General features: G+C 48.7%; 1 protein-coding gene across 3 annotated transcripts; it reads right to left on the bottom strand.

The window, feature by feature from the left end:
* Nucleotides 1–1,832: 1,832 nt before the first annotated feature.
* POU2AF1 (POU class 2 homeobox associating factor 1) lies at nucleotides 1,833–26,387 on the bottom strand. 3 transcript variants are annotated; one of them, XM_044257679.1, is made up of 5 exons: nucleotides 26,056–26,387; nucleotides 7,908–8,038; nucleotides 7,402–7,444; nucleotides 7,053–7,318; nucleotides 1,833–3,934 (listed from the first exon to the last, which is right to left on the bottom strand). In XM_044257679.1, exons 1-5 carry the CDS (start codon nucleotides 26,069–26,071, stop codon nucleotides 3,632–3,634), a joined length of 759 nt encoding a protein of 252 aa, XP_044113614.1. In that variant the 5' UTR covers nucleotides 26,072–26,387; the 3' UTR covers nucleotides 1,833–3,631. The 3 variants fall into 3 exon arrangements, with proteins under 3 accessions (XP_044113614.1, XP_044113613.1, XP_044113615.1); XM_044257678.1 differs by lacking the exon at nucleotides 26,056–26,387 and adding an exon at nucleotides 20,703–21,233; XM_044257680.1 differs by lacking the exon at nucleotides 26,056–26,387 and adding an exon at nucleotides 9,247–9,408.
* Between the last annotated feature and the right edge of the window lie 867 nt (nucleotides 26,388–27,254).

The raw sequence follows: 27,254 nt of genomic DNA, 5'->3' as shown, positions 1-27,254 counted from the left end.
AGTCACAGAAGGACAAATACTGTAGGATTCTACTTATAGGTTTGTTTGTTTTTTTCCTATATTAGTCAAACTCCTAGAAGCAAAGAATAGAATGGTGGTTGCCAATGGTTAGGTAGAGGGGGAAAAGGGAGTTGCTAATCAGTGGGTATAAATTTCAGTTATGCAAGATGAGCAAGTTCTAGAGATCTGTTCTGTAACATTGTGCCTGTAGATTACAATACTGTATGATACGCTTGGAAGTATGTTGAGTGTTCTTAATGAAATTAATTTAATGAAAAATTTTAAAGCCCTTCCACAGAAGCCATAGTGGTACATGGAAGAACTAACAAATAGATTAAGAACACCAGCTTCTGAAAGTTTCTACGCAAGCATTCGGGGGGAAAAAGGCATCTGAGATGCATCACATGTCTGTGAGTCTAAGAAAGGAGGCTTCACTGTAATCCACTGTCTCATCCATATCCGTATTCCTTCAACGGAATGTCATTAATTCAATTCAGTGAGGAACTACTGAGTGCCTCAGATCTGACTCACAAAGGAAGTTACTACAAAATAAGTTATCTATGATTCCTGATTTTAAGAAATTCCCGTTTTAAAAAAAGTCATGTTTAGCTTTAGAATAAGTCTCTCACTTCCACTTAGAGGAAGGATCAGAGAATTTGAGCCCCTTGGGGATGTTATTTGGTAGGTGACCAGCTTCTTTGTCTTAGCACATACTCATCCTCTCCTTGTTGTTTCTTTCCGGCTAGAAATGGGCAGCTTTGTGGAACACCGTCTGGCAGAGCTCCCACCAAGACCAGGCTAGCCTCATCTCCCGTACTGCAGATCAAGTGGCTCACACTTCAATCATGAAAGCTGGTAAGAAATGCAAAATGCATTTTTAAAAGATCCTCCTTGGTAAAACTGGGGGGGGGACCCTAAAAGTACCCTACTTTCATGTCTTTTTTCTGGATTATGATCTACATGAGAGTAAGAAAGAAGATAACCATGAAGATAATCTAAAGTGAGCTAAGTAGCTAGATGTACTATTATCCCTCAAAATTTGGAAACAAGATACATGGCAAAATAAAGTAGACTACTGGGGCACCTGGGTGGCTCAGTAAGTTAAGCGTCTGTCTTCAGCTCAGGTCATGATCTCAGGGTCCTGGGATCAAGCTCCGCATCAGGCTCCTTTCACAGTGGGGAGTCTGCTTTTCCTTCTGCCCCTAGTCCCACACCCAGCTTGTGCATTCTCTCTCTCCCTCAAATAAAATATATTTAAAAAAAAAAAAAAAGGCGAACTATTAAAAAAAAAAAAAGGAATGAACATTGAAGGCAGTGAACTCAGAAGTTGTTAGTAACTCAGAAAATCACAGGAAAAGGAGATCTTTCCAAACTGTTACTCACTGCAAGGACTCACATCAGAGGGGACGGCCAGGTTTCTTGAATTTCCATTTCACTGTGATGACTGGCCCTGTGAGACAGCTTCCTTTGGGCATAGGGCTCTGCACCGTGTCCCAGGCCCCTAGGTTCTGATAGAAACACCAGTGGTTGAGCTGCCCTCTGTACACCCAGCATCATGGGACTTTACACATGTAACAGGAATAGCACCAAGGGCAATAGTTTTCATTGCCTCAGATCCCTGCTGTCCTGGAGACCCAGCCTCCTGGCCGCATGTGTTCTGCCCCAGGAACCGAACAGCGGGCAAGTGGGGCCGGTTCCATCTTCCCTTGCCGTAGATCAAGTTGCAAAGTCAACAAGACTCCTGTAGGCTCCTGCCTACACTCCCCTTGCCTGACGTGGGACTGCAAGCTAAGAGGGATTATTTTGATAAGAAATAATACACTCCAGCAAAGAAAAGTCTGAGCGAATCTTTATTAAAATGTTTCCATCTTAGCAGGAAAAACCAGAAAGAAACCTAGAGAAACTATTACAACCAAGACCTTGTACCCCAAGCTAAGGAGGAAAAAAAAGTCATCGTATAAATCTTAGCAAATACTTAAAGTACTTTATTTCTATGCTAGTTTGTCCCAGCTGAGACTCCCTCATGGAGATCGCTTCTGTTATCTCAAACCCTTAAACAATAAGCTGAAAAATCTTGCCTAGTGTTTTCTCTAGGAAATGAAATGGGCCTAAGACCTCCTCTTCTTTGTCTACTCAACATCACTACTAACAAAGATGTAAATTTGGTATTGAAAATTTTAACCTTTTAAATCTAAATATTAAGTCCAAATACAAACAAGTCAAGATATTTGTAATAGGATTTTAAAAGGCAGATGCTGAGAAATGTGGGTCCCAATAATCCCAAAGCAGGAAAAAAATCCAATAAAAGGCAGCTTTCTGGAGTTTTTACTGAAGATGGGAAAGAAAATGTGCCCATGAAGCCATCATTTCTGAGAAAAGTTTGTCACTTAGACATGGACTCCACCAACTAGCGTGTTTGCCTGACACTCACACTGGTATTGGCAGACGGATGTGCCGGATCTCAAAGCACAGTGCCTGTCAGCAGCCCTGTACCCCCAGCGACACCTGTGCCCAAGCACCTGCAGATCTGCAATTCCCCAGCAAAACAATAAAAATCTAAATTAAACCTAGCTGTTCTTCCAGCTGAGGCTCTAGAAGGCCCCAGGAAGAACGGTGCTTAGGAAGGAGGCCTTGGCTCCACATCACGGTGGCTTATGGAGTTTTTTTTAGACACACAAGAAGCACAGTGAGGCAGCAAGGACGCAGTCACCCCTGAGCTTTGGTGGGTCTTGGCTCCCTGCCCAGCAAGCACCACAGAGGGTCTGCCCATAGGAGGAGGCAGTCAGACCTGTGCATCCTGGTTACAGGAGCCCAGCTTTCCTTGCAGGTGTCCTCAAGGAGAACAGCAAAACTGTCCATTAAACCAATATTTTTGTTGAGTTTATTCTACTTAATAACCCAGTAATCTGGGGCTAAATGGGTCCTCAGCCTCTTCTTTCAACCCAACCCAGCCCTGCCCTCCACCCCCATATAGACACACCTTCTTCCCCTCCCTCCTCTGTCCCTTGACCCAGCCCTGACCCACTTTGACGTTCCCTTTTCTCCCAGGACCACTACCTCCCCAGCCTCCCTGAGCCCCAGACCTTGAGACTCTGCTGCCTGAGACTGTAAGTCTGGCCGGCCCTGAGAACCGCAAACGAAGGAGCAGCTGTGGGAATGGACAGCTCAAGGACTCTGGCAGGGGTCTGCCCATGGAGGTACGATAGGACACCCCTTCCATCTCAAAATGACAGAGGGCAGGACAGGGCTTCACAGGCCTGAGGACAGCTCAGCCAGGCTGCTGCTTGCTCCAGTGAATGAAATGAGGCAAAAAAAAAAGCATCTGGGTCATAGGTTTGCAACAGTGGCATCAATATCATCACTAAAATCCCTATAATTCCTTCTCCAAAAGAAACAGAAATGGATAAAGAAATGAGAGAGGATAGAAGGGAGGGATGGAGGGAGAGAGGAAGGGAAAAGGAAGAAAGGAAGGAAGGGAAGGAGGGAGGAGGGAAAGTCTCTCACTCTAGTTGGGGGTGCCAAGTACTGTCATAATGTGACCATTCCAAACAGATGTGAATCCTGTTCCCTGTTTTGAATCCTGTTTTAAATCCCAGCATCAGGAAACAGGATTCCCAGGCAGGAGTATACCCTAAAAGCCCTCCACGGAGAGCGTGTGGTTGAGTGCATAGGCGTCACCATCCTCTTCCTCCAAAAGCAGCTTGTCGATGGTCAGGGAATTCATGGTTCTCCTGGGGTCCTCCATGTCCTGAAGGACTGGCTCAGGGATGGAGATGGGCAGCTGTACGAACTGGGGCCCAGGCAGGGCTGGGGCCGGAGGCTGGTACTGCAGGGTCGTGGACAGGGGCTGAGGCCACGGGAAATAGGTGAGAGGTGCCTGGTGCTCCGGGCCGTCCAGCTGGGGCCCTACTGTGGGTGCAGCTGCGCTTCTTGTCTGTGACGGAGAAGACACAGGACCGAGGGTTAGCAAAGTGGGGCAACCCACTTATCCTTGACTGTCTTTGTCCTCATGGGGGTCTCTCCATGCCCCTTGCCTGCTGTCTCCCTCCAGGGGCTCTGTCTCCACCCGCTCAGAGTCTCCCCCAAGGGAGAAGCCACACAGAGTTCAGCTGGGTCCCTGACTCTGTCCTTCACTAGCTACGTCCTCACTCATGCTACCTCCCCAAGCATCCATTTTCTCCTCTGTAAAGAGAGTTATGAATAAGACTGATCCCATAGGGCCGAGCTGATTAGAGACACTTTTCCAGATTTTATTGAATACACATTCCATCCCAACTTCAGGTATACTAAAATGTGGGTGGGGGGACATGTACATCTTAAAAATCAGTGAAAACGAGCCTGTCCTATGGCATAGTAGCTGTGTCCCAAAAGTGGTCACTGTCCTGCCTAGACACAAAGACAGTCCTGGCCCCATACGGCAGTTCTGATATCCTGGAGTCCACCTGGGCCAACACAGCTCCACGCCCCTCCTTTGTGCTCTGAGCCAGACCTGGGTGCTGGGGAAGCACCACTCCATTAGTAGACAAGACTTTCCTTAGAGCTTCTAGCACCTTCCATGTCCTCATCCTCCTCTGTCTCTGAGCTGGGCACCCCCTGGTTGTCCCAGGGCCGTCTTCTCAGGTGCCCTGCAAATAGTGCCTCTCCCCTGTGCAGCAACCTGAGGTCAAGCCTGCATGAGAGGCAGGGCCTGGATTCCTGCTGTCTCCTACAGCTGAGGAAGCAGGTGGAAAAGGAAGGTCCCTGCATGAAATGATGTGAGCGAGGCCCAGATCTCCCCCTGCTGCCCCTAGTTCCCACTGTCCAGTGGCCGCTGTGTTCTGAGAACAAACCATTAGAGTTCACTTTAATGGGACGAGCTTATTTCAGTTTCCTGGGAATCTTGTGACAGTGCAGATTTTGGTCCAGGAGGTCTGGAGTAGGGCCTGGGACTCTGCATGTCCAGTCAGATTCTTGGTGATGCCAGTGTGGCTGCTCCACGGGCTGCAGTGTGAGTAGCAAGTCTCTAGGGTGTTTTCCTAGAGAATGCTGGAGCTGGGAAACATCTCTGAGGCCTTCCAGCCTCCCGACAAAGCCTTACTGTTTCTAGTACTTCAAAAATGCACAGGGCAATCCTTTTGAGTCATAAACCCATGCAGGTCACTGCAACAGCATGGTTTCTTGGCTCAGAGATGGAATTCCGTCAACCCAGTGCTACACAAGGTCTTATCTCCTGCTCATCACGAGTGCTGACTGGTAGCTTGAACCAGCTTTGATGAATTCGTTTACAAAGCAGTAAAACAAATAAATAATTTCTTAATAAATAGAGATACATAGAGCCTTTCACAGTAGGAGTTGGGGCTAATGAAAGATAAATAATGAAATCCTTGAGATCCTTGGGACTGAAATGACTGGGACCAGTTAAATGGCGCCTACCACCCCCACCCACAGCTCCTGATACGGAAATGAGTTGCTTGGGAAAGGTGTTGAATTCACTCCTTCCTAACCAGCATCATGTAGGCCCCACAACTGGTTCACTGGGTAGCCAGGGGGCATGGGGTAGGAGGGCTTCTGGGGGCCCTTGCCTGGATGGTGATGAAAAGGCAGGAGCGTCAGAATGACGCTGAGCCCTTGAAGGAGATGGGTGGGAGGCAGGGAACCCAAGCAAGCTCCCGCATCAATGTGGGCTTTGCAGCTACTCCTGAGTCTGCCTGCCCCAGTCTTCCCTGAACTGAAGCTGGATACAGCTGTACCTGTAGGCCTCTTCTCCTCTCAACACTTGGGGGATTCCCATTCCTTTGATCAAACAGGTACCACTCACGTAAAAATATCTCTCATGCGTTCTTCATTCCTTTCCCATCTGGCACTTGGAGGCTGCCCTCGGTTAATGTTGCTGCCTGACCTTAGCCAATCATAATAACATTTATGGAATGTTTTCTGTATGCCAGGGATGATGCTAAGTCCTCCATAAGTATCATCCCAGTTGATCCTGACATCAGCCCTCTTGTTAGTATTCCTAACTCACTGATGAGGACACCAAGGCTCAGAGAAATTAAGTCACTCAGTCTCAGGTCTCATAGCTCCTAAGTGAAAGCACAGTGATACGAACCCAGGCAATCTGAAGCTAGAGGCAGCACTCAAAACGTTGTCCTGCGGGTGGGTCTGACTTCATCAGCAGTAGTTTTCTTTGGGGTCCCTGGATGTCTCAGTTGGTTGAGCATCCAACTCAGTTTTGGCTCAGGTCTTAACCTCAGGGTCCTAAGATCGAGCCCCACTGAGCTCTGTGCTCCGCGAGGAGTCTGCTTGAGGACTCTCTCTCTCCCTCTACCCTTCCCTCCACTCACATGCGCAATCTCTCTCTGTCTCTAAAAATCTTTTTTTTTTTTCTCAAAGATTTTATTTATTTATTTGAGAGAGAGGGACACAGTGAGAGAGGGAACATAGCAGGGGAAATGGGAGAGGGAAAAAGGAAAAGCAGGCTTCCCGCCAAGTAGGGACCCCAATGCAGGGCTCAATCCCAGGACCCTGTGATCATGACCTGAGCTGAAGGCAGACGCTTAGCATCTGAGCCACCCAGGAGTCCCCCTAAAAATAATCTTAAAAAAAAGTAGTTTTCTGAAAAGTTGTATCACCTGTTACTTAGCCTCAAGCTCACCTGGAAAATCTCATTGCTGAGGGAACAATCGCCCCCCGCCCAAGCTACCTGAATAGAACGAGAACGCAGACTCTGGTCCAAGGCCCCGTGCACACCTCCCTGATACCCCATTCACTGAAACTTGAACTTCTAACCAAGACTTGCTGCTTTGGGGGCAGCAGAGGAGATAAAGGGCAGAATAGCTGGAGAACACCCCAACCCTGCAGTGCCTGAGGGACGACGGGGTGGCCCTGAGCTTTCTTTGTGGCAGCTCTTGTAGGCCACTGGGAACAGGAGCTGGCCTCCCTGCAGGACAGGGTGGGCTTGACGACCCCATTATCCTGCAGGTCAGTAGCAGGAATGATTGGGGTCAGGAAGTCAGCCCGCGTCCCATGGGGGCCCTTGGCCTGCGTCGGTGCAGCCCTGAGCCTGTCAGACGTACCGTGACATTGGTGATAAGCGGCTGCGACGCGTAGGTTAGCACGGAGGACGGCCCCACCACCGTGTAGCTCGGGCACATGGGCTGCACGTACATGTCTGCCGAGTAGGGGCAGCTGACAGCTTCGTGGGACACGTATTCCGTGTAGGGTGTCCACGGGGCCAGGGGTTGGAGGGTCGCCGGGGCAGGCTGGGAGAGCCAGCCGGCACACAGGGCCCCCTCCTCGGTCACCGTGGAAGCAGAGACCTCCATGTCAAGGCAGGAAGGACCTGCAGGAAGAAGGAAATAGCAGAGGTGCAGGTGTCCCCCGGACGGGCCTGCGGGGCGTCCCCAGGGCTGCGGGAGCGCTTACCCACTGTGCTGTAGGTTGCCAGGGGCTGATGGGGCAGCACCACCTAGAGGGAGAAGGGAAGACGGGATCAGCTCAGCTATCTCCAACCGGCCCTCCTCGGAAAACTTGCCTCGAGGAGCAAAACCCACCCACCAACTGTCACCCCCGTACTTCGGGGCATTCGTGTTTCCATTTAGCAAGAACCTGTGCACTTAGGGAACTGGCAGGATCCTCTTACCGTGGGAAGCCACCAGCTCAGGCTGGAACTGTGGGAGTTCTCCTCCCCGCCCAACCCCCCCGCCCCCCGCTGAGCCAGCCAGCCCCTCCCCTTCTTCCTATTTTTACGGGGATCCCTGACCCGTTCCACCCTGGGTCTGTTCTTCATCAGCTGCGCCATGGTAATGTGTCAGCTGCCTGGCCTCAGAGAGCATCCCATAGCGCAGGGAAACACGCTCCCATCCCACCCTGTGGGGCACGAAGCCGCACATGCGTGTGCACACACACACTGGCCGCGGTGGCCCGCTCACCGCCGTAGGTGTGACAGCCGCCCCACTGCTCGCGTGGCCACGTTTCCTCCGGAGCAGTTCCTTCACCGGCTCCTTCACGCGGACGCCCTGGTATGGCCGGGGCGGGGCTGGGGCTTGTTCTGGAGCTGTGGCTGTGAAAAGCAATGTCACTGGAGCTCATGTCCCTCTGGGGCAAACCCCCACCCCAGGGCGCCCGCTGCCCTCAGCTGTGCCTGAACACAGAGGACCCACCAGACTTCCTGGACAGTTTCCCCCAGTATCACCCCTCCTCCTGCCCCAAACCTTCTATGGCTCCTTTTCATCCCACTGATTAAGGCCTGCAAACTTCATGTGCAATGGAAAGTCCTGGCCTGTGTTAGCTCAACCCATTTTCTAATCAGTTTGCACACGAAGTGCTACATACACCCTGACTCTGGCCGGGCATGAACCCCGACTTCTCTTCGTGTTCCTTGCATGTCTCATGTCCTCGTCTTTTTTTTTTTTTTTTTTTTTTAAGATTTTATTTATCTGATAAACAGAGATCACAAGTAGGCAGAGTGGCAGGCAGAGAGAGAGGGGGAAGCAGACTCCCTGCTGAGTAGAGGACCTGATGTGGGGCTCAATCCCAGGACCCTGAAATCATGACCTGAGCCAAAGGCAGAGGCTTAACCCACTGAGCCACCCAGGCGCCCCTCATATCCTCGTCTTTACTTGAGATTTCCCATGGTCAGGATTCCTGCTTACACTTCTCAGCTTCCTGACCGGTCCTGGCTGAAGACCTAGCACAACCCTCCTGGGGGTTGGCTGCCCACAGAAGTGGCTTCCTCCTCCAACCTCTTAGACCTATGTGGAGGTCCGCATAGGGGGCTCTAGAGGCTGGCCTAAGAGCAGACATTCTGAGTCCCTATGGTATAGGCCTTGAGGTCTGCCCCTGCCACGTTCTAGCTGTGTGACTCCATCAAGTTACTAACCCTCTCTGCGATTTTCCATAAAGGAATGTCATAAGGAGTCACTGGCCTAGTAAATGGGAAGCATAGTAAGTGTTTAGTATAAAATCAGGTGTAGAGTGAGCATTTAATAAGTTTGCAGTCTGCTGTATAATAATGAGTAACCCTTTGGTTGTAAATTTCTTATGCCCCTAACTAGATTATGAACTTGTCAAGGTGAGCTATTATACCTTCTTTCTCGATAACCTCCCAGATAGCATGTCCATAGCAATCTCAGTAAGGTCTTTGTTGATTAACGGGTTGGATGGTGATTTGAAATGTGCTGCCCTTTAGAATGTGCCCAGACCTTTAGAATGGGCTATGGTGGTTGGTTCCTGGGGTTCTCTGTAGCCCACAGGCCAGAGGACACATACCCGATGCTGAGCCACATACTTGGGACCAGAAGGTGTCTAGCCTTGCGGCTGTGAGAAGGTTCGCTGTGCCTTTTGTCATCAAAGCTGGGAGGCCAAAGCACTGGGCCGGAACAGGGTACCTCCTGGCCAGGGAGAGCAAGCCAGCAGCGGTCATGGCTGGGCAGTGACCGTCTACCCACCCAGACGGCCCACAGTCTAGGGCCCCGGGCCTTTAAAGGGCAGGCTTGGGTCAGCCAAGAAGAGTGAGTACCACTGGCCCAGGGGACTCACACAGGGAGTCCCTTATCATCCAGCGATAAGGGCCCCAGGGACCTGGGCTCTGATCAAAAGCCTGAAAGCCTGGGTACCTATTAAACCCGGAACCACAGTGCGGCTCTGGCTGAACTTTGCTTAGTAAATACCCAGCTGATAAGAACCCAGGCCTGACCCAGCACCAGACCCCCAGCCATGCTCCAGGCACACGCACAACCTGACCTGGAAGCCTAGCAGGCAGAGACAGGCAGCAGGAGGAGGGAAAGGGGGTGTGCAGAGCCCTAGAGAAACACGATGCAGAGAACCCCTGACTCAGATGCGTGCAAGGCGGCTTCCTGACCCGGGCGAGCAGCAGACCTGACCGGGAAGGCATGCACAATGCGGTTACCCAGGCTTCCAGGGAGTTCTCATTCTGGGGGATGTTGACGTGGCCTCGGAATCTTTATTTTCAAAGTCCTTCAGATTCTGAAGCTCTGCTGGGTTAGAACCACTGATGATTCATCTCCGATCTCATACAAGAATCCCCCTCTAACATCCTAATAGATTGATTATCCATCCTCTTCTTGATTTCCCCCATTGTAAGGGATCTCTACCGATACTCATTCATTCTCTCAACTATCCTAGGGCACTGAGAACACGTTACTGAATGGCACCACAGTGGGCCCTGCCTGCATGCCTCTTGCATCTACTGGGGGAGACAGCAATGGAACAGTTGTGAGGGTGCGTGAAATGGACACGGATGCCAGAATGTGGAGCTGAGAGACCCAGCCTGGGGCGAGAGCCCCAGGACCACCTCTGAGCAGGTATTCCTACAAGTAGCATTAACAATGGACTCGAGAGCCTAAAATAGCCTGTATTCAAATCAGGCCGTCACTTACAGGTAGAGAGGTCTCAGATGATTTTTTAATACCCCTGGGCCTCGCTCATTCATGTCCCACAGTGGTGGCTCGGAAACACTGCCATAACACAGGAGGTGCTCCCAAAGCCACGTCCACCTATGTTACAGGTTCTCTTCTTTCCCTGCCCCTAGCCACTTCTGCCTTCCTCTGGGGAGTGACACCATCTGGAAGCCCTTCTGCGGACTTGACCTGCCACATGGTAACAAACACCATTCTTCCTTGCATTTGCCTTCTGATGCCGCTCACCATTCATAATCTGTCTGCGGCCTTCTCATCTGCACAGGGAGGATCCTAAAGGTACGTGCCAGTTAGAGTAAATGCTTAACACAGAGTTGCACTGAGGACGCATTAAATAAATGCGAGCTAGTATTATCATTCATGTTGGTAGTAGTATCCCTGTCCAGCATCTGAAGACAGATACCAGGTCTCCTGTTGAGTCTGAATGAACATGCCATCCTTCCTGCTATTTCTTAATGACATGTTCTGAATCCTTGTAACTCTCTTTCTGGGTGCTTCACCCCTGCACATGGAACATGTGCCACTTCCCCTCCTGATCGTGGATGCCCAGCGTTGGCCCCAGAGCCCACCCAGGTGGGGCCTGATGGCCCAGAGAACAGGGCGACCTGCCCTCCCACACTCTGCTCACTCATTCTCAGTCGCGCACAGCCACATCGGCTTCGTTCACACCCGAATCACTCCAGCTGTGTGCCTGCGATTGGGGCACAGCCTGAGGCTGTACTTGGGAGAAACTCAGGAACAGAGTTATATGGGGGTCTCCGCAGTGTGGTCACACTCCTGATTCAGCTGGGGGACAAGAAAGGCTCGATCCCACAGGCAAGCACCTCAGACCAGCTCAAAAACAAGTACGAGGCTAACCCCCTCTGATTTGCATGTACACTTCTGGGGAAGGGCCACAGGACTCCCGAGCCCACTCCCTCCCATGAAGTGGACACATCAAACACTCGGCTGCCAAGGGCCCAGCTGGGCATTTCCAGGATCTTGTCAAGTGTCAGCTTCCTGCCTCCTGTTGTTTTTGAATCAATGAACAAAGAGGGCTTGGGGGAGGTGCTGCAAGCAGAGGGTATCGGCCTCTGATGTCTGGACTTCCTCAGAACCCACAGTGTCAACAGGTGTGCCCAGCACAACAGCCATATGGAGACTAGTTTCTAAGTCCCCACCTCTTCCTGCTGCAGTCACAAAACTCCCACAGCTCTCAAGGATCTCCTGCCTCCCCACCTGTGAGTGCACAACCCACTGTCAGGGAATCCTGCAGCTGACAGCAAGTGTGCAGGCCGGAGCGAGGGTGCTTCCGACAGTGTCTTTGCAAAGTGGCCATAACCCATTGGAATCAGAAGCCTCAGGACAATTCCCAAAGGACCCCCATGGCCAAGTGTATTTGCAAAGCCAAAACTTGGAATCAGTGCCTTGCACACCGACCTTTGGGAAGCAACAATAAACGTTTCTAATTCTACAGTAAACACTGTATTCCCTACCACCACCAGTCCACAGATACACATTTGGAATAGGAAAAGAACTTTGTCTGAAATGATGATTGCTTTGCCTCGGGGCTTCTGGATCCCTGAGCTGAGCTAGCTTACAGAAAACTAAACTAGAATATTTCAAAGAAAAAATTTAAGATTCTTAAAATAACTTCTCAAAGTAATAATAAGAGGCAAAGAAAATAAACCAGAAGGTCAAAGTGGTAATACACGCGCAGAGAGGATGAAAGCCCAGTGTCCCAGAGCAGAGTTGACCGGAGGTTTTAACAGCCCCTCATCAAACTGCAGCACCAGGTAGCATGTCCTCCAAGATTGACGCCTCCTCACCATTTCTCCTGTGGTATGAAGGCCATTAAGTCTCCCGGGAGCATCCAAGTGTCCGCCACTGAGAAGAAGTCTTTCCACCTAAAGGTGAGTCTTGCTAGGAATCTCCTTTATCACGGCAAGAAGTTCAGCCACATTACCTTCCCACCACTGGAAGTCAGTCACCAGTGGAGTTTGGGTGAAAAACAACAACAAAAAAAACTCGTTTACAGAAAAACCTATAAATTTGGCCCCAGTGAGGGTTTCCCTTTTTCAAAACGAGCGACGAAAAAATCTGAAGGTATAAAAAGTCAGCAGAAGACATTTCAGTTCCCCCTGCCACACACCCAGACATGCTCCACATCACAAAAATAAGAGTCCAACAGCTGTTGTTCTTCTGGAGAGCACAGACCATGACAGACCAAGCCAACTGGTCACTCTGCTTGTGCGTCTTTGCACCGAGCTGAGGGAATGTATGGATTCTACTGATTTAAATAAACATGGCCCTCCAGTTCCTTGAAGAAGATATAACAAATTTCACCGAGCACATATGCAAAATTGTCGGCACTTGTTTATTTAATGACCCCATGCAAACCACATTCACACCACAGTGAGGGAGCTACTCAGCTAAGGATGTATGTCCCTCCTAATGGCTCCTAGTGGAGCCAACACTCGGGCATTTTCACTGTAACTTCTCCAGGCAGCTTTCAGAGAGCCTCTTCAGATGGGTGTTACCTAGAACAGCCTCCAAGATCCTCTGGAAAGAAGACCCTTCTCCCAGCCGCTGTCCTTTTGCAGATTTCCCATGAACCACTAGGGCCCGGCAGTAGGTGAACACCAGTTAAGATCTCTAGGGGCACCTGGGTGGCTCAGTGAGTTAAGCCTCTGCTTCCGGTTCAGGTCATGATCTCAGAGTCCTGGGGTCGAGCCCCGCATTGGGCTCTCTGCTTAGAAGGAAGCCTGCTTCCTCTCTCTCTGCCTGCCTCTCCACCTACTTGTGATCTCTGTCTGTCAAATAAATAAATAAAATAAAATAAAATAAAATCCCTGCTCTAAAGGCTAGTTGGGATTCAGGATACAACCTGCATTTCTCTCCTCAGGGAGCCAGGAAGAGGCACCCATGTCACCCATCTTGACAATCTAGCTCACTGAAAAGGATTTCCATTTATAACTGACTGGGTGAGCTCAAGCCTGAAGCCACAAAAGACCATTTTGAAAGACAAAACCTTCCTATAGCCCAGAAGGACACATGAGACACTGTGGATTCCTCCACGTAACCACAGTAAATACTATTCTCTTTTGCTGCTGAAACTTCAGTATTATTTAAACAAACAAACAAACAAACAAACAAAAAAACCACGACTCTAAGGAGAAAAACAAATAATTTTCTCTTTATGTGTAGCAAAACCAAAAACAAATAATTGAACAATAGGAATTCAAGCCTAGGGCTAACAAACTTGTCCTAGCTTCTAACTAAAAGCAAAGTCATAAAAGTTGCTGACACTTTTCACTTTAATGTAAAATCTGTTTGTGTTCTCGGCCCAAGAAAGTTGAGGGCTCCTGGGAAAGTTTAGCTCAGGTCGGCCAAAGGATTATCCACATCCTTAACTGAAAAACTGATATGAGCATTTGTCTTCTGCTAAAGATCTCAGAGTTTTCAAATTTGTTCTTTGCATTTGTGGACAATGGCTGATTTTTTTTCCAGACAGGAAGAAAGAACTTGGGCTTTGGCCAAAGACCGGACTTGACACGCTACAGAAAGGCTCTCCCGTCCTATTTACACTAGATTGCAGTTTACTTTTTTTTTTTTTTTTTAATGGAGGCCAACAAAGAGATCTCATATGCATGTAAATGCAGGCTTTCCATCCAGTAATGTCTGAGCTGCAAAGGCTCTGCGGCCAGGAAGTATCACCACGTCACTCATATATTCTAGCAATCTGGATAACACCCAGGGCAGAGTGGAAAAAGATAGATCAACAAAAAAGTGCCTTTAAATGTGTTCAGAGGAATGGTGCCTGGGTGACTCGTCGGTTAAGGGTCTGATTCTTAATTTTGGTTTGTGTTGTGATCTCATGGGTCCTGAGATCGAGCCCCTGGACATCTCCATGCTCAGCAGGAAGTCTGCTTGAAGATTCCCTCCTCTGCTAATCTCCCCTCTTGTGCACGCACACTGGTGCATGCACACTCTCTCTATCAGATAAATAAATCTTAAAAAAAGATGAGGGTGCTCAGAAGATACAAGAAAGTGGAACCTCAACTGAATTACAACTTGATGTTGCTTGTAACATTGCTGGGGCAGCCAAAAAGGAACAAGCCACGGGGTCTTGATATGTAGACTGGTATGTCCATCAGGAGAGCTCCAAGATGGCGGGTGATCCCAGACTTTCTGGTTTGATCAGAGAAGAGAAGGGGAAAGTAGTGACATTTCCCCTCTTTGGCCCCATCCTAAGAGGCACATTCCTGTCAGCCCCAAGGAGCTCAGTGTCAACCATCATTTGATCAATCATCATTTGATTAGAACCATCAAGTGACTGACCTGCCATGATCCCAGGTGGTCACTGGGAATGGATAGAGAAGAGCTACAGACCTGGGTGGGCCTGAAGGGAACAACCTGAGAAAGAAGAGCTAGGGGAGGATCCTAAAGTACATCTGGGGTGACCACAGAGGCTTGTTCAGTCTTAGAACCACAGAGCCCCAGAGCACAGGGTCTAGGAGCCAAGTGATCCCTGTTTAAGGGAAGTCCCAGCCGGCCTGGAATGGCCACCCAGGGTGGTCACACACTCCTCTCGGATTATGTTGGGCTTAAGTAGCCAATTTGCTTATACCCCACTTGCCTCCACCAAGTTTCTACTCCACAGCCTCAGGATTGCCTGGATTAATCAAGTGAGGTTAGCCAAAAGGCCACTAGAACCAGAGCCTTCAGACTGTCTTCATGGGCACTGCTGCCGAGACAGCCTTTTCCCCAGGGGCTCTCAGTGCATTCCGTACCATGTGTCCACCTCCCTCCAGACTTCATGCAGAGCGAGCAGGGCACACAAGGTTCTTGTATTCCTCTCTCTACTCCCGGGGACAGTGTCCGTGTTCTGCCTCTTCTTCGTGAAGACTCGGGCATGGTGAATGCATGTACGCTGAAGGTCCCCGTGTTTCCCTGGTCACAACCTTAACCCCCAGGAACTCAGCTTTGCACAATTTTCTATGACCGACATGAATGATTTCGTCTGAGGCCTTGCCACAGCTTCTGAAATCAGCAGGGGAGGTCTTCACCCTCCTTTCCACCGATGAGGAACACGATGCCCAGAGACGTTAAGTGGCTTACCCAAGTCCACACTCGTAAACAGGTGTATCATCAGCTAAACCCAAGACCTCTGATTCTAAGCTCAGTTCCTCACTGCCTGCCTGACCCCAGCCTGGGCAAGTCCCTTTGTTTCTCTGGATAACCCCAGAGATCAATAAACAAATGTCCCCTGCCCCATTCTGACCCTCATTCCTCATGTCAGAGTCCAGGCTTGGACCACCCTGATCCCCTCTCCCTTGACTGCCAGTTTCCCCAAGAAATAGCATTTCCCATCCGAGAGAGGAAAAAGAAGTCACTGAGAAGGTTACCAGCAGTCTGCTCACATGAGTGACGAGAACTGAGAGACCTGAGCAATTCCCCGCAAAGTTTTATTTTTGGTACTTTTGACTGAAATGACAGTGGATAGGTCCACCTGAGAAACCAGCTGCATCTGCCCTTCTCTTACAGAAACTGGGGTCACCGGAGCAGAAAAATCTCCCATCTGAGATACACTGACTCCCAGACGAGGGGACAAGACTCGGAGAGCCCTGGCAGAACGTGCCCTGAACAAATACTGGCTAAGAGAGTCAACCAGGTCCCTGCCATCATGGAGCTCACCGTCTAGTCAAGTGGGAGATACACATTAATTAAATAAATGCATCAGCAGACCTAGAATCACAAACTGTGACAGAACTCTATCTACCTCATGGCTCAAGCGTCCTGGCAGGTTGGGCTGGTTTCCACCTCCACTTGATTCAGTGAGACTTACATGAGTAGCAAGCAGGGGTTCCCCAGTCTGTGGGGGCTTCATAAAGAGGAGAGTGCACGAGGCTCGGTCACTCCACCCCCAATGCAGGGAGTCTGGTCTGGGGGTGGCTCAACCCACACCATGAATATAAGTCTTGCCCAACACATACAAAGCAGTCCCGGATGTTCAGGGTTCACCCTCAGCCTAGGGACCCTAAATGAACCCCAGAGATGTTTCACCAGCTCGTCCTTTCCTATCTTGGCCAATTAGCCCACTAGAGGAAGACCAGCCCTAGGAACTCCAATTCCAAGATGGAAATCGGCTGTCTCCAGGAGTTCTATACTGTCTCAAATCTAACTTCCTGAGATTCATATTTGTAGGAGCATTTGAGTCAGGCTACAACTGTTCTCAGGGAAGTAAGAACCTACCTCCATCTAAGGGTGGACTTATTTCAACTGGGAGTGGGGAAAAGCATCTAATGGAACCCTAAAATCCTTGGCATTGAAAAGTGGTATAATGTTGTTGGGACTCAAGCAGACCTAGTTTGGAAAGCCTACTATGTAGCTTATCACTGTGTGACCCCTGGCAAATCGCTTAGCATGTATGTGCCTCAGTTTCCCTGTTTACTAAATGAGAGTAATGATATCCATCTCACAGGATGATCGTGAGGATTTTTTTTTTTAAACTAACATAGTTAAGCACTTAGTACATAACAGGTACTCACCAAACAGGTGTATTTCCTAGGATCTCAGCCTATCATTCATCAGAGAAGTAGCTAGCCCTGGTGGGGTTCTAACTCACCCTTGTTCTGCTATATCCTGATACTGAATTCCCTATCAGCAAACCCAGAGCCTTCTGCTACCAGCAAGGCCTGTCTCAGCCTTCTTTCATTGTGCTCTTAGAAGTCATCCCTCAGGCCTGGGCCTGGTGTCCCCAACCAGCAGGACAGCCATGTTTAGGAAACAGGGGGCCCATGATGGTGCAGAGAAACTAGTCAAGGACCTCATTTGCAAACAAGACAAGCCTGGACAGGAGACATCAGAATCCTAGCACTGGTGTCTTACAGAGATATCATGAACTGAGCAGAAGGACTTCTTTCTTTAGAAGCCAGCAGAGGAGTAGGCTTGGGGCAGAGTTAAGTTTTTAAAGGGCAACTCCAAGTAGGAGCAACTTAGAGATTTTTGAGAGGCAGAGTAAGATGGCATGCCTTTGTCCCTGACCTCAGATGTAGCCCCTCAGGGAACTTTTATGTATCTCCCAAAGGACAGGGACAGAGCAATGACTGAGGCCATAGTCATGGTACTTCTCCAAAGGCCTAGAAACCTAGGAGCACATATCCCATATGGGATGGAACAAGGCAGTATACACAGGAAGGCTCTTTGGCAGTCAGGGAGGGAATTTTTATCACCCATCTGAGTAAGGCAGAATTCTGGCTGATATACTGGGCATTGGCTTTCCTTTATCAGGAGCAGCAGGGATCAGAATGGGGAAAGAGACAGACTACACTAAGAGAAAAAGACCTTATTGGGGGTGAGCCCACCCTAAGGTGCCCACCCAAATTCTATAGCAAGTTAGCACCAGGGTGAGGACACTGAGCAGAGGAGACAGAATATCTTTCCTTATTAGATTAAGACCCAGAGCCTGAATCTAGAATTGCCAGTCTGATCGAGAACAGGAAAAACCTATGGTCAGGCAGCTGAAGGAGAAGAAACGCACTTATTTGTTCCTTGATTTAAACAATATCTAGTTTGGGATTTTCCATATCAAAGAGATTCTTAGTAAAGAAATCAACTTTTCCTGGTACCAATTCCTTGGAGGAAGAAGAAGACCCAGCACCAGCCTATATTCAGGGTCAGATCTAAGTGCTCCAGCCCCAAGGTTTGTGGCGACCTGGGCATAGACTATGTGAGTGAAGTCAGCCCTTGTAGGTGATTCATGATGTGAGATAAACTGCCAATCAAGATGAGCTTTTTTGCCAAGTCTCTGGGTACTAACCAATGGTCTCAGGATGTGGGGACATTTCCCTATGAAGGACTGTGAAGAAGTTATTAGACTAGCAAGCCTGGGAAAGGAGTCACCAGGTCAATCTTTGAGGAACATACCCCTTTCTTTGTTCACAAGATACTGAAATAGACTAAAAACATGACCTTCACAGCTTCGTAGCTTTATGGAGCCCAATACGACATGCTTCACGGTGACTCACTTTGCTCCAGGAGTGTGGTCCTGACCCCAGAAGCATTTAAACCAAGGACCTGTGACCGGCTATCAGGGATCTGGCTGAAGGAGTAGAGGACTGGCCTGGGTCACGGTTGTCAAGCTGTGATCTAAAAACCCTGGAATACAGTGGAGGCACCAGTACTTGCCAATAAAGAGAAGGAATCAGGGGAGTCTGGGTGTCAGTGAGCAATCAGAGCTTCAGAATCCCCCCAAAACTGCTCCATTTTTATTTTCGTATTGGAGTTCTACAGCAGGTTTGGCTTGAATAAAGACATTTGTGTCAAAAAATGTAAACACCAGCCTAGACATCCTTGGGTTTCCTTCCCAATGCTCGTATGTTATGTCCTAACATGCCTCTTCATCTCCCAAAATCTAAGCAAGAAGTCTAACTGTCATTTATTCTTGAGTGTCTATATCCAATGCTATATGCTTCGAGATACCGTCCCTGATTCCATCTTCCCCTTCCTCCCACTGAAGATAATGTATGTCACTGCTTGATTTCTCTACTAAGAATAATTCCATTATCGGGTCATTGCACACATGCATGGGACAACAAAGGGGTGATCGATTTTCCTTCTATGTCTTTCTCTCCTGAATCAGTGTTGCCTTCATCCAGCATTAAAACTTGCTCCTGCTTTCAACTCTCCTTCCTCCCTTTTTTAACTCTTTTCTATCTCCCCAACATTTAGCAGTCCTAGGGAAGTGGTAGCAATCTTTGCACACTCCTATCTTCCTGTTAAATCTAAGAGTCTTTCTAGAGGATTAAAAAGTAATTCAGCTTTTCTTAAGGGTGGTCAAATCCTTTTTGGTCCCAACACCTGGCCTGAGAATGACTCTGGTTTATCATTCTTTGGCTGCCGGCGCTTCCCAGAAAGTGATACTAATGAAACCATTACTAAGAAAGGCAGCACATTGCTGTTTCAGTTTTCAGTATCATTTGTGCTATTTCTTGCAAAATTCAAGGGTCAGTCTCCTGACAGCTAGATTATAAACCTCAAGTCCAATCTTGTGAATTAAAAGAAAACAAACACAGTTTGTCAGTCAGTATGAGCCTGCTGCCTAATGAGGCATGGTAGAAAATGGCGGCCCAAGTTCCCGGTTTGGTCCCAGAATGGCCATCTCAGCCATCAGCCTTAGCCCTAATCACGAACCCCACCACAAGTTACAAGACTGGAAATGTGTGCCGGTGCTGTTTCACAAGAAATGCAGAACTCAGAGGCCACACGAATCACCATCTATAATTAGGTGCATAAGTGTTATTCTCAGAGGTAGAGAGAGAGAGAGAGAGCGGGAAAATAAGAATAGTACCTAATATTTATTATTGAGCCTTGACTTCATGCGAAGAGCAGTAGTAAGGACCTACCACAGCCCCATGAAGCAAAGAACTAAGAACTGTGGTCCTGTTACATATTTAGGAAGTGGCAGCAGAGTGGGGCAGAAGGGCTTGTCGGACCATACGACCAGTGAGGCCTGGGTCTAGGATTCAGACTCGGATCCGCCTCCCCCAGAGGCTAAGCTTTAAACCACTAACGGCACAGAGAGAACAGAGCCGTCACTTTATGGTTCCAAATAAACCCCTGTTATCTATATGTTGCTTTCCACACCACACCACTCACATGCACACACCTGGGCACATGTGTGAAGGGATAGTCTGACTCTTCCAAAGTCTAGACGCTTCAGAAGGAAAGAAGCACCACAGAGGCAGAAGCCTTGAGGGGTCCCAGCTCAGGCTGCCAGATGGGCTGGGTTTGGGGGGAAAGAGTCTAGTTGCTCTCTCACCTTCATGCCCTCCCACTACAGCTGAAAAATCTGCAAAAGAGCCCAGTAGAGGAGGTATAGACGCAGAGACCTTATTCCTTGCAGTAAGCAATGTGAAGTGTCAGACCAAGTCTGCGAAGGAGGCCCCAGAACCTTGGGGTTTCCGCTCCTTTACCTGACGTGGAAGGCCTGTGCCTTCACCCAGAGCACCCTCCCACCCCTCGGGGTGAGCCAAGGCCCACAGCAGAGACACGGCACAGCTTTGTAAGACAATATTCAGGCTGACTTAGTAACCTAATCTTCAAGCTTCCATCTTGCCATCTGTGAAATGGAGCTAGCCCAGAACCTACCTCGTGGAGCTCTGAGAGGATTAAAGGAGAGAATCCATCCCAAGTGTGGTACACACTGGCAGCTGCCGCACCCCACATCAGCCCTCACCTCTCTTACTACTGCACCCCACAGTATGGGGGTGGGTGTCCGTGTGCCCACGACACAATGACACGAACCTCCCTTGTAGATCCAAGCGGCCGTTAGGTGTCGGCAGTTGTAGTGGGGTGGCAGGAGGTGTGACGTCCTTGCCTTTCTTTGCTCTTCTTCTTCCTTGTCCAAAACATGGATGTGGTGGCTGGAGCTAAAGTGGCAGCTGCGAGACAACTTGGAGAGCAAGAGCCCCATGCCTAGGACAGCCGACCAGAAAGACAGAAGTCTGCACACAGTCCCGCCCGACTTACTGGAGACTTCGGTGTGAGAGAACGTGCACCGCTGTCTTGTTTAAATCCATCTTGTTTCAGGTCTCTTCACTAGCAACCAAATGCTGTTAGACCGATGCAACAGATCACTCGGTGCCCTGTGGAGTGCCAAGTGAGTGCTCGTGCCCCACAGCTGGGACTGTCCCCATGGAAAGGATAGAAAGGGCTGGGCGCATAGGTAAACCATTCAAAGGTATATTAGAAGCCGTTCCCTGCAACTTCTAGGTCAGTAGTTCTCACCTTGGCTGCTCATTCAGATTGCCTGGGAAGACTGGAAAATCTAATGCCCAGGGCACTTAAATGAGAACCTCTGGGTTGGGACCTGGACTTTCGTATTTTTTAAATTTCTCAGAGGACTCCGACCTGTCGCCACGGTTGAAAAGCACTGCTCTGTGCAGTGGGAGGAATGCTTTCTGTTAGACTAAAGACTAGTGTTTGAAACTTGGATTTATTTTGTATAAGCCTTCATGAAAGCTCTGCAGTTATAGCTGGAAAAGAACTTGGGTCAAGTTCAATCTCCCTGCCTCTTAGCCACGTAAAGGCAATTCCCTTTTTACAGCCAGGATGCTGAGACCCAGAGTGGCTAGGTGGTTTGCTGGGAGCCCCGCACCTAATAACATTGGAAAGTAAACTCCATATCTCCTGCCTCCAACAACAATGTTTTGTCTGTAGCATTATACAACCAGGACAAGAAGATTCCAGTAAAGGCCTCTCTATCCCTGGCAGGCCCGCTCGTATCGAACAATTGTTCTACAAAAATGAGAAAACTAGAACATCAATAACTATTTCATAATTGTGAAACTTACGTTGATAATCAATCAGCCAACTTTGGATGGATCAAAGTCAGAAATTGGTGGACATAGTAGGAAAATATACTTCTTAAAGAAGTCAGGGTTGGGGGAAAGAACCTCATACCTTTATTTTGTAACGGAAAGGTTTAAAAGCAAAAATCCACAGAACTTCTAAACAAATTAAATGAGCAGATTTTTAGCCAGTAAGTGTAGACCACCTTAGTTCTTCTTTGTTCCTCACCATAGAACGGATTTGCAGATATGAACTGAAAGAAAGATTTCCAAACCTCTGACTTGTGGAGAAAAACAAAGTCGGAGATAAGAGAAAAACAAAGTTGGCATTTTCCTTTAGCAAATAGAAGGAGAAGGACGTAAAGGGTCCACCTTGAAAATTACTGCTCTTTTACCAACTAATCTGTGTGCCTGGTAGATGTTTGTCCCTTATTTCACTTTATTCTGGGCTTATGAGTCTGTGTCTGTCCTTTAGACTTGACTTGTTCTTACCAGCAAGAACCACTGAGTCAGTAAATAAACTTGGTGAGAAGTAAAGATGCTTACAAAGGGGACAAAGGTTGTGACACACAACAGAAATGTGAGCAGTGCTCCACAAAACCTGTATTACTTTTTCCTGAATTTCTGCAATAGATGGGGTTTCAGATATTACAGGGTTATTACAGGTTTTCCTTAGGTTTAACTGGTTTTTTAGCTTCCCTACAGAAATCGGCTATTCAGTGGAACCCTGGAGTAGATCCAGAGCTCTACATTTGTGAGAATTTTGAGACCGGGAACCTCTACTCCATTGACATCTGGGAGCAAAGGCACATCTGTGCTGTGAGCGTTCAACAGTTAACTGTTTCGTGTTCCTGTCGTGCCTCCCTCCCTGCACACTGGAGCCACGTCTACGGGACATCAAGACAAGTGGCCAATTCAGAGAAAATCAGTCAGCCCACCTTTCATGATCACATTACGTCTTTCCCTTACACAAATAACAACAATAAAAAGCAAGGTGTGATTCATTCATTTTCTAACAAATGTTAGAAATGTGTTGAGTTTATTGTACACAGTTCCATAGCTATTACAGAAGAAGTCCATCAGATCAAATTATGGCTTTATGCAAATCATTTAATCAATGGACTGCAGGTTTTATCTCCCACTGGTGTTGGCCCTGTGCATAGGATACAGAGAAACCTAAGGAAATAGCAGGTAAAGTATGACCCAAATCATTTAGCCCAGAGGACGGCAAACTTTTTCCTCTAACAGACCAGATAGTGAATATTCTTGGCTTTGTAGTCCATATATATATTCTCTGTAGCACCTACTCAATGCTTCTGACGTAGGAATACCAGCCCTGGGCAATATTCAAACAAAGAGAGATGGCCAAGTCCCAATACAATTTTATTTGCAAAAATGGGTGATGGGGCCAATTTGGCACTCAGACTGTGGTCTGCAGACCTCTGATTTAGACCCTTGGAACACCGTTTGAAAGATTCTATCACTCAAGAATATTTTGATCAGGCCTTTTTAACGGCTCCAATCAAAGTGTTTGGAAAAGCATAGACCGGAAGGAAGTTAGCAGAACTCTGATCCCTCTAGATGGGCACAGGAGACGTGCCGGACGATGGAAGGTGCACCCTCCCCACTCTCCAAAGACTTGATGACACTACCCCATTCCCTACTTTCGCTCCAAATAAAACCTCTTAAAGCAGGCATGAAAACCCCCATTTTGCAGATTTTTCAGAATCAGCAAAGGTTGAATGAGCTTGCAGAGCCGGCTTTCAAACCCAGACCTGTCTCACACCCTCGCTCCTGCCGCTCCTACTGCACTGTGACAAGTTGTCCTGAACAAGGGCCTCTGGTTGGTGTGGCTGTGCCTTCACATCCACGCAGGGCCTACAGGACCAAGTCTGGGACCCAGAAGGAGAATCTGCCGGCCAGTGAAGCAAAGCTCAGAACCATGAATGGGGCTTGCAGATTTCCACTTCTGTGTGCCAGCAGGTCTGAGCTGCTCTGAATCAAAGTCAGTGTTCACGTTTAGTCCACAAACAGGGATCCTGGGCCAGGTAGGGAGGAGGCAGCATTTACAAAGTGGGTGTTTTCTTAACCCTTTCCAGAACGCCATAGTACAGTCATTTCAGATCATGGCCCGAGGGTGTTTTCTCAAAAAAGAAAGTGCCTTTTCAGCACTCTTGGCGTCTGATTTCAAACTGTGCCCTTCCATCAGGTGATTCTAAGTGGGCTGACGATGCTTCCCTTTTTTACTGGTTCCCCACAGGATCCAGGCACCCAGGTCCCCTCAGTGCCCCTGACCAAGGGTTTTACTTGGATCCTGGGTAAGGGGATGGGTCCAGTGCCGGGGCCCTTTCCTAATTTCCTTTGAGGTGCCAAAGGACAATTAAAGAGGATTTTGACAGTGTGCATCTGAATGTGTAGAACTATTCACCCCACTTATTCCACAGATGAGCTTACAACGTGGTCTCCCAAGGATGGAGATTTGCTGGACGCGACTGGCGTCCAGGGTGTGAGCAGGAAACATGCCTCCAGCATCTCTTTTGAAAACAAAACAAAACAAAACAAAACAAAACAACTGCTACTCTCTTCAGAGGAATGAAGGAAGGAAGAATGTAGTGCATAACCAAGAGTGGGGAACACAGTAGCTCATGAAGGCAGGGACGCAGCTGGTATATCTCAGACACTGAAGGAAACCAAAGCCATCCATACCATGGTGGAGGCATCTCAGCTTACCAAGGTAAGGGTGGCTCTGAGGAATGGGTATAATTTTTACCCCACTTTACTCATGTGAAACCTGAAGATTTAAAAAAAAATAAAAATAAAAAAGGAAAGTGACTTGCTCTGAATAAGTAGGAACCAAGGCAAAAGTTCCTCAAGAGCTCACATAAATCCCACCATTATTCAGCGCTAAGGGTAAGGGCATATGGACTCTCATCAGCTTCCAGTAAAGAAAGGAGTGCCCATCTGCCTTCAGCCCCAACTTCCCTGGGGCTGGCTGCTGTTCCCCTCTCCTTCAGGTAGCCGTGTGCACTGCCCGTGTCAGTGTATCTCTGATTCTCTTGGAAGGAGTCCATAGCTCTCAAGCCCAAATTAAAGTTCATCTCTTTTTATGAAAAAAAAAAAAAAATTGCATCTTGCCAGTATCAAACAAAGAGACTTCACAGTTGGAGAAATTTTGAAATCGCTCCTTGGAATTATATATTAACAAGCTTAATTCCAGAGAATTTACACAAGAAATAAAGGAAACAATGAGTTGGTGATAAAGAGGCTGTAAGTTATGTTTTAATCAGTGAAAGTATATTTTCAGAACTTGAAGGCCCCCAAGAGAATATCCTTTACTAAAATAAACACTCCCCAATTTATCTTTTTCTGTAAATCTAGATTCTTTTTTACATTAAGTTTGCTTGAAGCAGGGTGTACATAAACTCATTAAAAGGCATTTTAAAGAGCTAAGCCCCTTTGAAATTTTTGGTAATATTTCATTCTCGAGGAAGTACAGAACCGAGCCCCCCAAACGTTCGAGTCTCGTGAGGCTGTTGAGTTGACTTTGTTATTTCAAGAAAGGAATGTTGTAGATACTCACTGTATGCTTTCAATTATTAATAACACGAGTCTCTGTTTGATCCCACATAATGGAAAATAAAGTTCACGGTTGTTCCATCCAACCCCAGGGATAAACACGGAGGTTAAAGATAAACCCGCTGCCCCCTTACACGGGGACACACCAGCCTTGCCACAGAGCACAAAGAAGAATGACAAGAGGCAGGGCCATGGAGCGAGCCAAGACATGCCTGGCGAAGCCAACTTTCCAGGGCACTTGCAGCAGCAAATCATGCCCTCAGCAGAAAGCCAAGCAACCCAGAGTGAAACAGGCCCAAGGAGTGGCACCTCGAGTTCAAGAGCAGCTGTTTGCGAAAAATAAAGCCAGTCATGGAAAGGTCTCCACGGCTTCCCCCTCTTGGCCCCAAACCGGTGTCACATTTGGCTTTTCACTGTGTGAATCATGAGCTGGCCTTTCCTCCCCACGGTGATTCATGCCTCACGGCGGAGACACGATGAGCTGTCCCACCTTGGAACACTCGTTCGTTCCCCTCCAGCCTGGAAACTTAGCATCACCTCTGACAGGTTGGTTTCTCCATCGGGCTCCGTCGCCCACCTCACCCCTGAGCTGCCCCTCCCTGGCTGGGGACCCAGACCCCGGTGGCCTCCATCATGACCACATCCTCTCCGAGAAGTCCCAGGCTCGCTGGGGAGCTCCCGGCGCCTACCTGTGCTGACAGGGCTCTGACAGCCACGGCCGAACCACTTACGTTTTTGCCAGAGCATGGCCTGTGACAGGATGTTGCCTTTTCTCTTTGAAGCAGACAGTTTGGCTTCTTGAATGTAAGGCCTGGGTGTGCTTTCCTCCAGTGTAGCCACGGCTTTGCTCACAGGCTGTTTCCTCAGCTTTTTAAAGGCCCGAGTTCCCGCTGCGCGGGGGCTACCGCGTCATCACATCCTCCCACCTCAGGCACGGGCGCACTTTTTCTTCAGCAAGGCTGCCTGTCACCCCACTGTGTGCGCCCTCGGAGGGCCCCCGGCTACAGACCGCTGGACTCATGGAGCCAACCAGCTGGATCCGAACAACAGCTCAACGCAGAAGGCCCTGGCCATCCAGACATGGCCCCAGAGTGCAGTGTGATGCGCGTGGGGAGGGTGAGCGTGTCTGTGGGCGTGAGCTGTGCGAGCACGCGTATCAGGTCTTGGGGCCCTCCACACTCATGAGGAGCCCAAAAGACCCCTGGACATCTCTGGGTTTCCTGTGGTGCCCGTTCAGCCTTCTCTACCACAGGCAGGTCAGCAGGACTCAGTCCGCCATGGGCCCTGCTCAACAGGAAATGCAATTCCCAGGGGTCACTGGTTCTCAACACAGGAGGAAACACCTGTCGTTTCTTCAAGCCTCACTAAACAACCTCTTCATTCTTTTAATACTGCTTTTCTGTTTATTCCATTTTCAAACACAGTAGTCCCTCCCTTGTACCCCAGCCACTACCAAAATGGCGAAGCTTAATCATGCCTAAATATGGGGGATGCTGGTTCCAGCGGTCCATACGCCCATGGAGAAAGAGGTCAACTCACTCAGGGAAGAGAGGAGGAGACACCCGTGCTCTTTAATGATACAATATGAACAGGGCCTCCTTCCTAGTACCCAACCACCTGCTAGCACAAAGCTTCTCAAAGGAAAAGTAGTGAAGCTCACCACTTTACAGCAAATGGGGGTTAGACTCCCTCCCAGTTTGGAAGCTTTCTGCCACTGCATGTCTGAATCCACATGCTCAGGCCCCAGTGACCCAATCATCTGACCCCCTGACTCTGGCCCCCTAGCGCAGGACCCCTTGCTGCTCTGCCCCCCCCACTGCTTCAGAGCTGTCTGACACAACTCTGTCCACTAGAAACCAAGGCACACCCATCCACCCTGGCTCGGTCATAGGAGGGGTGAGTTCCCAGCAAGGCTGTGCCACTCACTGGC

Source organism: Neovison vison, chromosome 7, assembly GCF_020171115.1.
Source record: "Neovison vison isolate M4711 chromosome 7, ASM_NN_V1, whole genome shotgun sequence".
NCBI lineage: Eukaryota > Metazoa > Chordata > Mammalia > Carnivora > Mustelidae > Neogale > Neogale vison.
This window is presented reverse-complemented; position numbering and strand designations above follow the sequence as displayed.